At 38.6% G+C, this 13,265-nt stretch overlaps 1 protein-coding gene across 1 annotated transcript in view; it reads right to left on the bottom strand.

Moving 5' to 3' along the window:
* Positions 1 to 1,257, bottom strand: part of LOC139764047 (ileal sodium/bile acid cotransporter-like) — a 40,913-nt gene extending 39,656 nt beyond the window's left edge. The window contains exon 1 of the mRNA XM_071690504.1: positions 1,058 to 1,257. Coding sequence (XP_071546605.1) covers positions 1,058 to 1,221 — 164 coding nt within the window. The 5' untranslated portion in view covers positions 1,222 to 1,257. The remainder of the gene's footprint in view (positions 1 to 1,057) is intronic.
* Positions 1,258 to 13,265: the final 12,008 nt, after the last annotated feature.

The following is a 13,265-nucleotide window of genomic DNA, read 5'->3' as shown; positions in this document are numbered from 1 at the left end:
GCTATAGAACTGAAATAAATGACATATTACACGAACATACCACGAAATCCTTGTTTCTCATTTGGCTGAAAACGTGAACATTACACTTCAGAGAAAAGAACAAGCTTACAGTTTCATGAAAATGTGGATGCAAAAAAATTCTAATTTCATTACTGTGTATACTGTGTATACTGTGTTGAAAGACTGTTTGCGAGATGTATACTATGTTGTAAGATCGTTGGCGAGATGTATACTGTGTTGAAAGACTGTTTGCGAGATGTATACTATGTTGTAAGATCGTTGGCGAGATGTATACTGTGTTGGAAGATTGTTTGCGAGATGTATACTATGTTGTAAGATCGTTGGCGAGATGTATACTATGTTGTAAGACAGTTTACGAGATGTTTACTATGTTGTAAGATAGTTTGCGAGATGTATATGATGTTGTAAGATAGTTTACGAGATGTATATTATGTCGTAAGATAGTTTACGAGATGTATACTAACTTCGCCTAAAAATGTCTGAATCTTCCCTGAAATTCTGGCAACTTTTGAACATGTGAACTGGGATACGTCTCAACCGGTCAGTCATGTTGCATCGTAAAGCAGATTTTGAAATCTTAAAAATATGATCGTTTGTGAGCATCATGAAATGGTTTATCTTCAAACCAAAACTCATACCGCAATAAAGTAGTTTGACTTTGGTTGAGATAAAGAACCTGGAGGACTCTCCCACAGGCAGGTGTGAGAGATTTGTAAGTCAACAGCAGTTTATGATGTGAAGAAGATTCAGGTTGATTGCAAATTAGAACGGATGGCTGACCAATTAACTGGGCATGAAGGCTTGCAGATTGCAAAGACGTTACATGTTTGAAAGGAAAGTCTTTCAATACTATCCAGGTATGCGAAAAATTGCATTGATTAATGTAATGAAAGTAATTAGTGGGTCATTGAATTGACTGTAGCTAAAGGCTGGATATCTACAAGAAATAGTAATGCATACAGCAATAAGGGAGGCTGACCTGATGTACTACCAGAACACACCAGTGTTAATATGGCTGGTTCGCTGTACTACTCACCTGAGAGCCAAGTCTCCATCAGCCCAGAAAGTGAAGAAGTTAGAGAAGGTTCCGCCGGGGCAACAAGACACCACAAGGATGCCAAGGGACACGTAAGGCCGGAACTGGAAGATGAGGCAAAGGGCAAAGCCGGTGGCCGGTAGTAACAGGAACTGACCCGCCATACCAATCACAGCACCGATGGGTCGACGTAGGTGCTTCCACAACTACAAAGATTAGCAGTTACGTCAAGGATTAGCAGTTACGTCAAGGATTAGCAGTTACGTCAAGGATTAGTAGTTACGTCAAGGATTAGTAGTTACGTCAAGGATTAGCAGTTACGTCAAGGATTAGCAGCTACGTTAGCCTATGAATAGAAACACTTCAGAAGTTGGGTCAACATTTAGCCATATTAGAATGTTCAACAAGAACCATAACTGAAGTCAGAATGTGCCTTTAGCGCCTGAATTAGATTTGAATTAGAAAATTACGTCTTCAACTGGATCGGTCTTGACTATCATGATTTATCAACTTTAAGCATATGTTTCATCGTCTGCAGCAATGTCGCCCAGCTCTCACAACAAAAATTAACTATTGTTACAGTTCAGCTACACAGTCGTGACAATATCAGTCATCATTCGTTCTCTACTGTATCTTTTTCCGTAGTACCTCGTATCTTTACTGTGGGGAATTAATCTATACCGGTTAACTGCTGGGGCCTGGATGTGGAAAAGGAGCTGTGGTTTCAGTGCATTATACATGACAGCTAGAGACTTAGTATGAACGAATGTGTCCTTGTTGTCTTTTCCTAACGCTACCTTGCGCGCGTGCGGAGGGAGGCGGGGGGGGGAGGTGTCATTTCATGTGTGGCGGGATGGCGACGGGAATGAATAAAGGCAACAAGTATGAATTATGTACATGTGTGTATATGTATATGTATGTGTATATGTATATATGTATGTATACGTTGAGATGTATAGGTATGTATATGTGCGTGTGTGTACTTGTAATTATATACATGTGTATCTGGGTGGGTTGGGCAATTCTTTCGTGTGTTTCCTTGCGCTACCTCGCTAACGCGAGAGAGAGCGACAAAGTATAATGAAATTGAAATATATATATATATATATATATATATATATATATATATATATATATATATATATATATATATATATATATATATATATATATATATATATATCAGATTGAGGAAGAGCAGTGTGGTTTCAGAAGTGGTAGAGGATGTGTGGATCAGGTGTTTGCTTTGAAGAATGTATGTGAGAAATACTTAGAAATGCAAATGGATTTGTATGTAGCATTTATGGATCTGGAGAAGGCATATGATAGAGTTGATAGAGATGCTCTGTGGAAGGTATTAAGAATATATGGTGTGGGAGGAAAGTTGTTAGAAGCAGTGAGAAGTTTTTATCGAGGATGTAAGGCATGTGTACGTGTAGGAAGAGAGGAAAGTGATTGGTTCTCAGTGAATGTAGGTTTGCGGCAGGGGTGTGTGATGTCTCCATGGTTGTTTAATTTGTTTATGGATGGGGTTGTTAGGGAGGTGAATGCAAGAGTTTTGGAAAGAGGGGCAAGTATGAAGTCTGTTGGGGATGAGAGAGCTTGGGAAGTGAGTCAGTTGTTGTTCGCTGATGATACAGCGCTGGTGGCTAATTCATGTGAGAAACTGCAGAAGCTGGTGACAGAGTTTGGTAAAGTGTGTGAAAGAAGAAAGTTAAGAGTAAATGTGAATAAGAGCAAGGTAATTAGGTACAGTAGGGTTGAGGGTCAAGTCAATTGGGAGGTAAGTTTGAATGGAGAAAAACTGGAGGAAGTAAAGTGTTTTAGATATCTGGGAGTGGACCTAGCAGCGGATGGAACCATGGAAGCGGAAGTGGATCATAGGGTGGGGGAGGGGGCGAGAATCCTGGGAGCCTTGAAGAATGTGTGGAAGTCGAGAACATTATTTCGGAAAGCAAAAATGGGTATGTTTGAAGGAATAGTGGTTCCAACAAAGATGTATGGTTGCGAGGCGTGGGCTATGGATAGAGTTGTGCGCAGGAGGATGGATGTGCTGGAAATGAGATGTTTGAGGACAATGTGTGGTGTGAGGTGGTTTGATCGAGTAAGTAACGTAAGGGTAAAAGAGATGTGTGGAAATAAAAAGAGTGTGGTTGAGAGAGCAGAAGAGGGTGTTTTGAAATGGTTTGGGCACATGGAGAGAATGAGTGAGGAAAGATTGACCAAGAGGATATATGTGTCGGAGGTGGAGGGAACGAGAAGTGGGATACCAAATTGGAGGTGGAAAGATGGAGTGAAAAAGATTTTGTGTGATCGGGGCCTGAACATGCAGGAGGGTGAAAGGAGGGCAAGGAATAGAGTGAATTGGATCGATGTGGTATACCGGGGTTGACGTGCTGTCAGTGGATTGAATCAGGGCATGTGAAGCGTCTGGGGTAAACCATGGAAAGCTGTGTAGGTATGTATATTTGCGTGTGTGGACGTATGTATATACATGTGTATGGGGGTGGGTTGGGCCATTTCTTTCGTCTGTTTCCTTGCGCTAGGAGACAGCGACAAAGCAAAAAAAAAAAAAAAATAAAAAAAGAATTATGTATATATATATATATATATATATATATATATATATATATATATATATATATATATATATATATATATATATATATATATATATATATATATATATATATGTATATATATATATATATATATATATATATATATATATATATATATATATATATATATATATATATATATATATATATATATATATATTATTTTTTTTTATTATACTTTGTCGCTGTCTCCCGCGTTTGCGAGGTAGCGCAAGGAAACAGACGAAAGAAATGGCCCCACCCCCCCCCCCCCATACACATGTATATACATACGTCCACACACGCAAATATACATACCTACACAGCTTTCCATGGTTTACCCCAGACGCTTCACATGCCTTGATTCAATCCACTGACAGCACGTCAACCCCGGTGTACCACATCGCTCCAATTCACTCTATTCCTTGCCCTCCTTTCACCCTCCTGCATGTTCAGGCCCCGATCACACAAAATCTTTTTCACTCCATCTTTCCACCTCCAATTTGGTCTCCCTCTTCTCCTCGTTCCCTCCACCTCCGACACATATATCCTCTTGGTCAATCTTTCCTCATTCATTCTCTCCATGTGCCCAAACCACTTCAAAACACCCTCTTCTGCTCTCTCAACCACGCTCTTTTTATTTCCACACATCTCTCTTGCCCTTACGTTACTCACTCGATCAAACCACCTCACACCACACATTGTCCTCAAACATCTCATTTCCAGCACATCCATCCTCCTGCGCACAACTTTATCCATAGCCCACGCCTCGCAACCATACAACATTGTTGGAACCACTATTCCTTCAAACATACCCATTTTTGCTTTCCGAGATAATGTTCTCGACTTCCACACATTCTTCAAGGCCCCCAGAACTTTCGCCCCCTCCCCCACCCTATTATCCACTTCCGCTTCCATGGTTCCATCCGCTGCCAGATCCACTCCCAGATATCTAAAACACTTCACTTCCTCCAGTTTTTCTCCATTCAAACTCACCTCCCAATTGACTTGACCCTCAACCCTACTGTACCTAATAACCTTGCTCTTATTCACATTTACTCTTAACTTTCTTCTTTCACACACTTTACCAAACTCAGTCACCAGCTTCTGCAGTTTCTCACATGAATCAGCCACCAGCGCTGTATCATCAGCGAACAACAACTGACTCACTTCCCAAGCTCTCTCAACCCCAACAGACTTCATACTTGCCCCTCTTTCCAAAACTCTTGCATTTACCTCCCTAACAACCCCATCCATAAACAAATTAAACAACCATGGAGACATCACACACCCCTGCCGCAAACCTACATTCACTGAGAACCAATCACTTTCCTCTCTTCCTACACGTACACATGCCTTACATCCTCGATAAAAACTTTTCACTGCTTCTAACTTTCCTCCCACACCATATATTCTTAATACCTTCCACAGAGCATCTTTATCAACTCTATCATATGCCTTCTCCAGATCCATAAATGCTACATACAAATCCATATATATGTATACATCCATATATATATATATATATATATATATATATATATATATATATATATATATATATATATATATATATATATATATATATATATATATATATATATATATATATATATGTATGTATATATATATAGAAAAGATCACAATTCTGCGCTTGATCAAGTATATTCCTCAGAGTTCACGTGGAAAATGAAACACGATAAGTTCCCAAGTGCACTTTCGTGTAATAATCACATCATCAGGGGAGAAACAAGAGAGAAATACAACAGTCAGTTAATACACAGCGAAAAGACGTAGATAAGACGCCATTTGTTAAACATACGAATATCCAAGACAGACGAATGTTAATCAACTTATCATTTTATAGATTTTGTCAACAATAAAGTTCTCTAATTTATATAGACCATCACTAGTATTAAGATTATAATTCTTTGTGTATTTGATAATAGAAGATTCAATGATATTTCTGGTGGCAATAGATTTAGAGTTAGTAACTGAGGTGGCATTACTTCAGTCAATACAATGATCATAGTTTTGAAAGTGATTAAACAAGGCATTTAATTCTTGTCCCGTCTTTATACTATATTTATGTTGCTTAAGTCTAACAGAAAGATTCTTACCAGTCTGCCCCTAGAAGCAGGTAATTCCCATTTCACTAAAGGAATGAAGTTGTTGTTGAAAGGTAATTGTTCGCTTATCAAAAGTTTGTCATCTTTGTCCCATTCATTGCCATACATGTATGGACTTATCAAAACAAAAAATTTTTTCCAGTAGGCTCCATCACATATAAATTGTCAAAAAGGTTTGTTTCTTTATTAAGCCCTTTAGTGGGTAAGATATCAAATTCTAATATCATGAACAATGTAGATTTAGTCAACAAGCTTAACAATATCAATGTTAATTTTGATTTCAAACTAGTTAGCTTTGATGTTTCCTCACTTTTCACAAAAGGTCTAGCTGATGACCTTTTAGAATATTTGTTTGATGTCTTCGATGATATTCAATTACATGTTCCAAAGTCTGGTTTCACTGAACTGATAAAATTGTGTACAAAAGACTGAGTATTTCAAGTCAATGGATATTATTATGCTCAAAAATTTTGTATGACAATGGGTAACCCTCTTTCACCTGTACTAAGTAATCATTATACGGAATTTTTTAAAAAGAATTACTAAAGAAATCTTACCTTCTAATGCAACTTGGTTTAGGTATGTAGACGATGTTCTTAGTGTTTGGCTAACAATTGAAAATTCATATTTCTCCCCTTACTTAAAAATTTAATACCTTCCATCAAATTTATTGTAGAAAATGAAAATAATGGTATGTTACCATTTTGTATTGCATGATTCATAGGCAAGGTAGCAAGTTTAAGTTTAGCATATACAGAAAACCTACCAATCTATGCTCATATATACATTATTACTCATCTCAACATGACAGAGTTAAATCATCATCATTTCAATCTATGTTCCATAACCAATTACGTATTTGCAGTTCAGAGTATATTGATGATGAGTTTGAGAAGATATATTCCATTGGATCTAAGTTAAAATACCCTAGATCCTTCATTTATAAATCCCTTAAGTTAGCAAAGAAATCATTTTATAGAGTTGAGCTGAAACCTCCTATTGACACCAAGAATCTTTTAGTTCTCCCTTTTGATGATATTTTTACTTTACTTCCCATGTTGCTTAATTGTTTTAATGTAAGTGTTGCCTTCAGCAACAATATTACTGTAAAGAATAACTTAATCAAGAATTCACCAGAATATTCTACTAGGTGCATCTATAAAGTGCCATGTAGAAATTGTGATAAATATTATGTTGGGCAGACAAGTAAGCATCTTTCTGTTAGACTAAAGCAACATGAACATAGTATGAGAACGGATCACGAATCAAAGGCCTTGTTTAATCACGTTAAAAACTATGATCATTGTATTGATTGGAGTAAAGCAATCTCAGTTATTAACTCTAACTCCATTGCCACGAGAGATATCATTGAATTTTCTATTATTGAATACACATAGAATTATAGACTTAATATTAATGATAGTCTATAAAATTAGATAACGCTATTGTTGATAAAATTTGTAAAATGATAAGTTTCTGACACGCTCGTTGTCTATATTGGGCATTCGTTGTTTACCAAATGCGTCTACCTACGTATCTTCGTTGTATAACAACTGACTGTTATATTTCTCTCTTGTCTCTCCCCTGATGATGCCATTATTACATGTAAGTGCACAGGGGAACTTCTCATGTTTCATTTTCCCCGTGGACTATTTGCAATATATATATATATATATATATATATATATATATATATATATATATATATATATATATATATATATATATATATATATATATATATACATTTTTTTTTTTTTTTTTTTTTTTTATACTTTGTCGCTGTCTCCCGCGTTTGCGAGGTAGCGCAAGGAAACAGACGAAAGAAATGGCCCAACCCCCCCCCCCCATACACATGTACATACGTCCACACACGCAAATATACATACCTACACAGATTTCCATGGTTTACCCCAGACGCTTCACATGCCTTGATTCAATCCACTGACAGCACGTCAACCCCTGTATACCACATCGCTCCAATTCACTCTATTCCTTGCCCTCCTTTCACCCTCCTGCATGTTCAGGCCCCGATCACACAAAATCTTTTTCACTCCATCTTTCCACCTCCAATTTGGTCTCCCACTTCTCCTCCTTCCCTCCACCTCCGACACATATATCCTCTTGGTCAATTTTTCCTCACTCATTCTCTCCATGTGCGCAAACCATTTCGAAACACCCTCTTATGCTCTCTCAACCAAGCTCTTTTTATTTCTACACATCTCTCTTACCCTTACATTACTCACTCGATCAAACCACCTCACACCACACATTGTCCTCAAACATCTTATTTCCAGCACATCTACCCTCCTGCGTACAACTCTATCCATAGCCCACGCCTCGCAACCATACAACATTGTTGGAACCACTATTCCTTCAAACATACCCATTTTTGCTTTCCGAGATAATGTTCTCGACTTCCACACATTCTTCAAGCCTCCCAGGATTCTCGCCCCCTCCCCCATCCTATGATTCATTCCGCTTCCATGGTTCCATCCGCTGCCAGATCCACTCCCAGATATCTAAAACACTTTACTTCCTCCAGTTTTTCTCCATTAAAACTTACCTCCCAATTGACTTGACCCTCAACTCTACTGTACCTAATAACCTTGCTCTTATTCACATTTACTCTTAACTTTCTTATTTCACACACTTTACCAAACTCAGTCACCAGCTTCTGCAGTTTCTCACATGAATCAGCCACCAGCGCTGTATCATCAGCGAACAACAACTGACTCACTTCCCAAGCTCTCTCATCCACAACAGACTTCATATTTGCCCCTCTTTCCAAAACTCTTGCATTCACCTCACTAACAACCCCATCCATAAACAAATTAAACACCCCTGGAGACATCACACATCCGTGCCGCAAACCTACAATCACTGAAAACCAATCACTTTCCTCTCTTCCTACACGTACACATGACTTACATCCTCGATAAAAACTTTTCACTGCTTCTAACAACTAGCCTCCCACACCATATATTCTTAATACCTTCCACAGAGCATCTCTATCAATTCTATCATATGCCTTCTCCAGACCCATAAATGCTACATACAAATCCATTTGCTTTTCTAAGTATTTCTCACATACATTCTTCAAAGCAAACACCTGATCAACATATCCTCTACCATTTCTGAAACCACACTACTCTTTCCCAATCTGATGATCTATACATGCCTTCACCCTCTCAATCAATACCCTCCCATATAATTTACCAGGAATACTCAACAAACTTATACCTCTGTAATTTGAGCACTCTCTCTTATCCCCTTTGCCTTTGTACAAAGGCACTATGCAAGCATTCCGACAATCCTCAGCCACCTCACAATGAATCATACATACATTAAATAATCTTACCAACCAGTCAAATATACAGTCACCCCCTTTTTTAATAAATTCCACTGCAATACCTTACAAACATGCTGCCTTGCCAGCTTTCATCTTCCGCAAAGCTTTTACTACCTCTTCTCTGTTTACCAAATCATTTTCCCTAACCCACTCACTCTGCACACCACCTCGAACAAAACACACCTTATCTGCCACTCTATCATCAAACACATTCAACAAACCTTCAAAATACTCACTCCATCTCCTTCTCACATCACCACTACTTGTTATCACCTCCCCATTAGCCCCCTTCACTGAAGTTCCCATTTAGTCCCTTGTCTTACGCACTTTATTTACCTCCTTCCAGAACATCTTTTTATTCTCCCTAAAATTTAATGATACTCTCTCACCCCAGCTCTCATTCGCCCTCTTTTTCACCTCTTGCACCTTTCTCTTGACCTCCTGTCTCTTTCTTTTATACATCTCCCACTCATTTCCATTATTTCCCTGCAAAAATCATCCAAATGTCTCTCTCTTCTCTTTCACTAATAATTTTACTTCTTCATCCCACCACTCACTACACTTTCTAATAAACCCACCTCCCACGCTTCTCAAGACATAAGCACATTTTGTACAAGCCATCACTGTTTCCCTAAATACATCCCATTCTTCTACCACTCTCCTTACCTCCTTTGTTCTCACCTTTTTCCATTCTGAACTCAGTCTCTCCTGGTACTTCCTCACATAAGTCTCCTTCCCAAGCTCACTTACTCTCACCACCCTCTTCACCCCAACATTCACGCTTCTTTTCTGAAAACCCATACAAATCTTCACCTTCGCCTCCAAAAAATAATGATCAGACATCCCTCCAGTTGCACCTATCAGCACATTAACATCCAAAAGTTCTCTTTCGCGCTCCTGTTAATTAACACGTAATCCCATAACGCTGTCTGGCCATCTCTCCTACTTACATACGTATACTTATGTATATCTCGCTTTTTAAACCAAGTATTCCCAATCACCAGTCCTTTCTCAGCACATAAATCTACAAGCTCTTCACCATTTCCATTTACAACACCAAACACCTCATGTATACCAATTATTCCATCAATTGCTACATTACTCACCTTATATTCAAATCATCCGTCACTATAACCCGGTCTTGTGCATCAAAACCACTAACACACTCATTCACCTGTTCCCAACATATATATATATATATATATATATATATATATATATATATATATATATATATATATATATATATATATATATATATGGGTTCGATCTTGGCTGATGGAGCTTTGTATGTTCTATGAAGGTGCGCGTTCACATACACTTTATTCGTATTCATATAACTCCGCGTTGTACAGTCAGGTTCGGTAAAACGCTCTCAGCTGGCTATGCGTTCTGTTCGGAAACAACCGATAAACCCGTTGCTCACCATAGTGAGACGAAGGGTATTCGAGTACTTAGTATTTCGAATAGTTGTTTCCTATTATACAGTCCCTTAGCCTAGCGGTTAGCATGCCTGCCTCTTGCACAAGGGGTCCTAGGTTCGATCTTGGCTGATGGAGCTTTGTATGTTCTATGAAGGTGCTCGTTCATATACACTTTATTCGTATATATATATATATATATATATATATATATATATATATATATATACATATATATATATATATATATATATATATATATATACATATATATATATATACACATGCATATACATACACGTCCACACACGCAAATATACATAACCATACATCTCAATGTACACATATATATACAAACATAGACACATACATATATACATATGCACACAATTCACTCTGCCTTTATTCATTCCCATCGCCACCTAGCCACACATGGAATAACAACCCCCTCCCCCCTCATGTGTGCGAGATAGCGCTAGGAAAAGACAACAAAGGCCCCATTCGTTCACACTCAGTCTCTACCTGTCATGTAATAATGCCCGAAACCACAGCTCCCTTTCCACATCCTGGCCCCACACAACTTTCCATGGTTTACCCCAGACGCTTCACATGCACTGACTCAATCCATTGACAGCAGGTCTACTCCGGTATACCACATCGATCCAATTCACCCTATTCCTTGCCTGCCTTTCAACCACCTGCATGTTCAGGGCCTGATGAATCAAAATCTTTTTCACTCCATCTTTCCACCTCCAATTTGGTCTCCCACTTCTCCTCGTTCCCTAAACACACATATCCTCTTGGTCAATCTTTCCTCACTCATTCTCTCCATGTGCCCAAACCAGTTCAAAACAACCTCTTCTGCTCTCTCAACCATGCTCTTTTTATTTCCACACATCTCTCTTACCCTTACATTACTTACACGATCAAACCACCTCACACTACATATTGTCCTCAAACATATCATTTCTAGAACATCAACCCTCTTGCGCAGAGGATGGTAGAGGATGTGTGGATCAGGTGTTTGCTTTGAAGAATGTATGTGAGAAATACTTAGAGAAGCAAATGGATGTCTATGTGTCATTCATGGATCTGGAGAAGGGCTATGATAGAGTTGATAGAGATGATCTGTGGAAGGAACTAAGAATATATTGTGTGGGAGGCAAGTTGTTAGAAACAGTGAAAAGTTTTTATCGAGGATGTACGTCATGTGTACGTGTAGGAAGAGAGGAAAGTGATTGTTTCTCAGTGAATATAGGTCTGCGGCAGGGGTGTGTGATGTCTCCATGGTTGTTTAATTTGTTTATGGATGGTGTTTTTAGGGAGGTGAATTCAAGAGTTCTGGAAAGAGGGGCAAGTATGAAGTCTGTTGTGGATGAGAGAGCTTGGGAAGTGAATCAGTTGTTGTTCGCTGATGATACAGCGCTGGTGGCTGATTCATGTGAGAAACTGCAGAAGCTGGTGACTGAGTTTGATAATGTGTGAAAGAAGAAAGTTAAGAGTAAAAGTGAATAAGAGCAAGGTTATTAGGTACAGTAAGGTTGAGGGTCAAGTGGGAGGTAAGTTTAAATGGAGAAAAACTGGAGGAAGTAAAGGGTTTTAGATATCAGGGAGTGGATTTGGCAGCTGATGGAACCATGAAAGCGGAAGTGAATCATAGGGTGGGGGAGGGGGCAAAAATTCTGTGAGACTTGAAGAATGTTTGGAAGTAGAGAACATTATCTCCCAAAGCAAAAATGGGTATGTTTGAAGGAATAGTGGTTCCAACAATGTTTTATGGTTGCGCGGTGTGGGCTATGGATAGAGTTGTGCGCAGGAGGGTGGATGTGCTGAAAATGAGATGTATGATTACAATATGTGGTGTGATATGGTTTGATCGAGTAAGTAATGTAAGGGTAAGAAAGATGTGTTGAAATAAAAAAAAGTGTGGTTGAGAGAGCAGAAGAGGGTATTTGAAATGGTTTGGTCACAAGGAGAGAATGAGTGAGGAAAGATTGACCAAGAGGATATATGTGTCAGAGGTGGAGGGAACAAGGAGAAGTGGAAGACCAAATTGGAGGTGGAAAGATTGAGTGAAAAAGGTTTTGAGTGACCGGGGCCTGAACATGCTGGAGGGTGAAAGGCGTGCAAGGAATAGAGTGAATTGGAATGATGTGGTATACCGGGGTCGACGTGCTGTAAATGGATTGAACCAAGGCATATGAAGCGTCTGGGGTAAACCATGGAAAGTTCTGTGGGGCCTGGATGTTGAAAGGGAGCTGTGATTACGGTGCATTATTACATGACACCTAGAGACTGAGTGTGAACGAATAGGGCATTTGTTGTTCTTTCCTAGCGCTACCTCGCACACAAGAGGGGGGAGGGAGTTGTTATTCCATGTGTGGCGGGAGACGATGGGAATAAATAAAGGCAGCCAGTATGAATAATGTACATGTGTATGTATGTATATGTCTATGTGTGTATACATATGTGTACATTGAGATGTACATGTGTATGTGGTTGAGTTGGGCAATTCTTTCGTCTGTTTCTTTGCGCTACGTCGCTAACGCGGGAGACAGCGACAAAGCAAAATAAAATAAACAAATATATGATATATATATATATATATATATATATATATATATATATATATATATATATATATATAAATATATATATATTCTTTCTTTCTTTCATACTATTCCCGATTTCCCGCGTCTGCGAGGT

The sequence above is a fragment of the Panulirus ornatus genome, chromosome 48 (genome assembly GCF_036320965.1).
Source record: "Panulirus ornatus isolate Po-2019 chromosome 48, ASM3632096v1, whole genome shotgun sequence".
NCBI lineage: Eukaryota > Metazoa > Arthropoda > Malacostraca > Decapoda > Palinuridae > Panulirus > Panulirus ornatus.
Note: the sequence above shows the minus strand (reverse complement) of the source record. Positions and strands in the feature narration are given on the sequence as shown.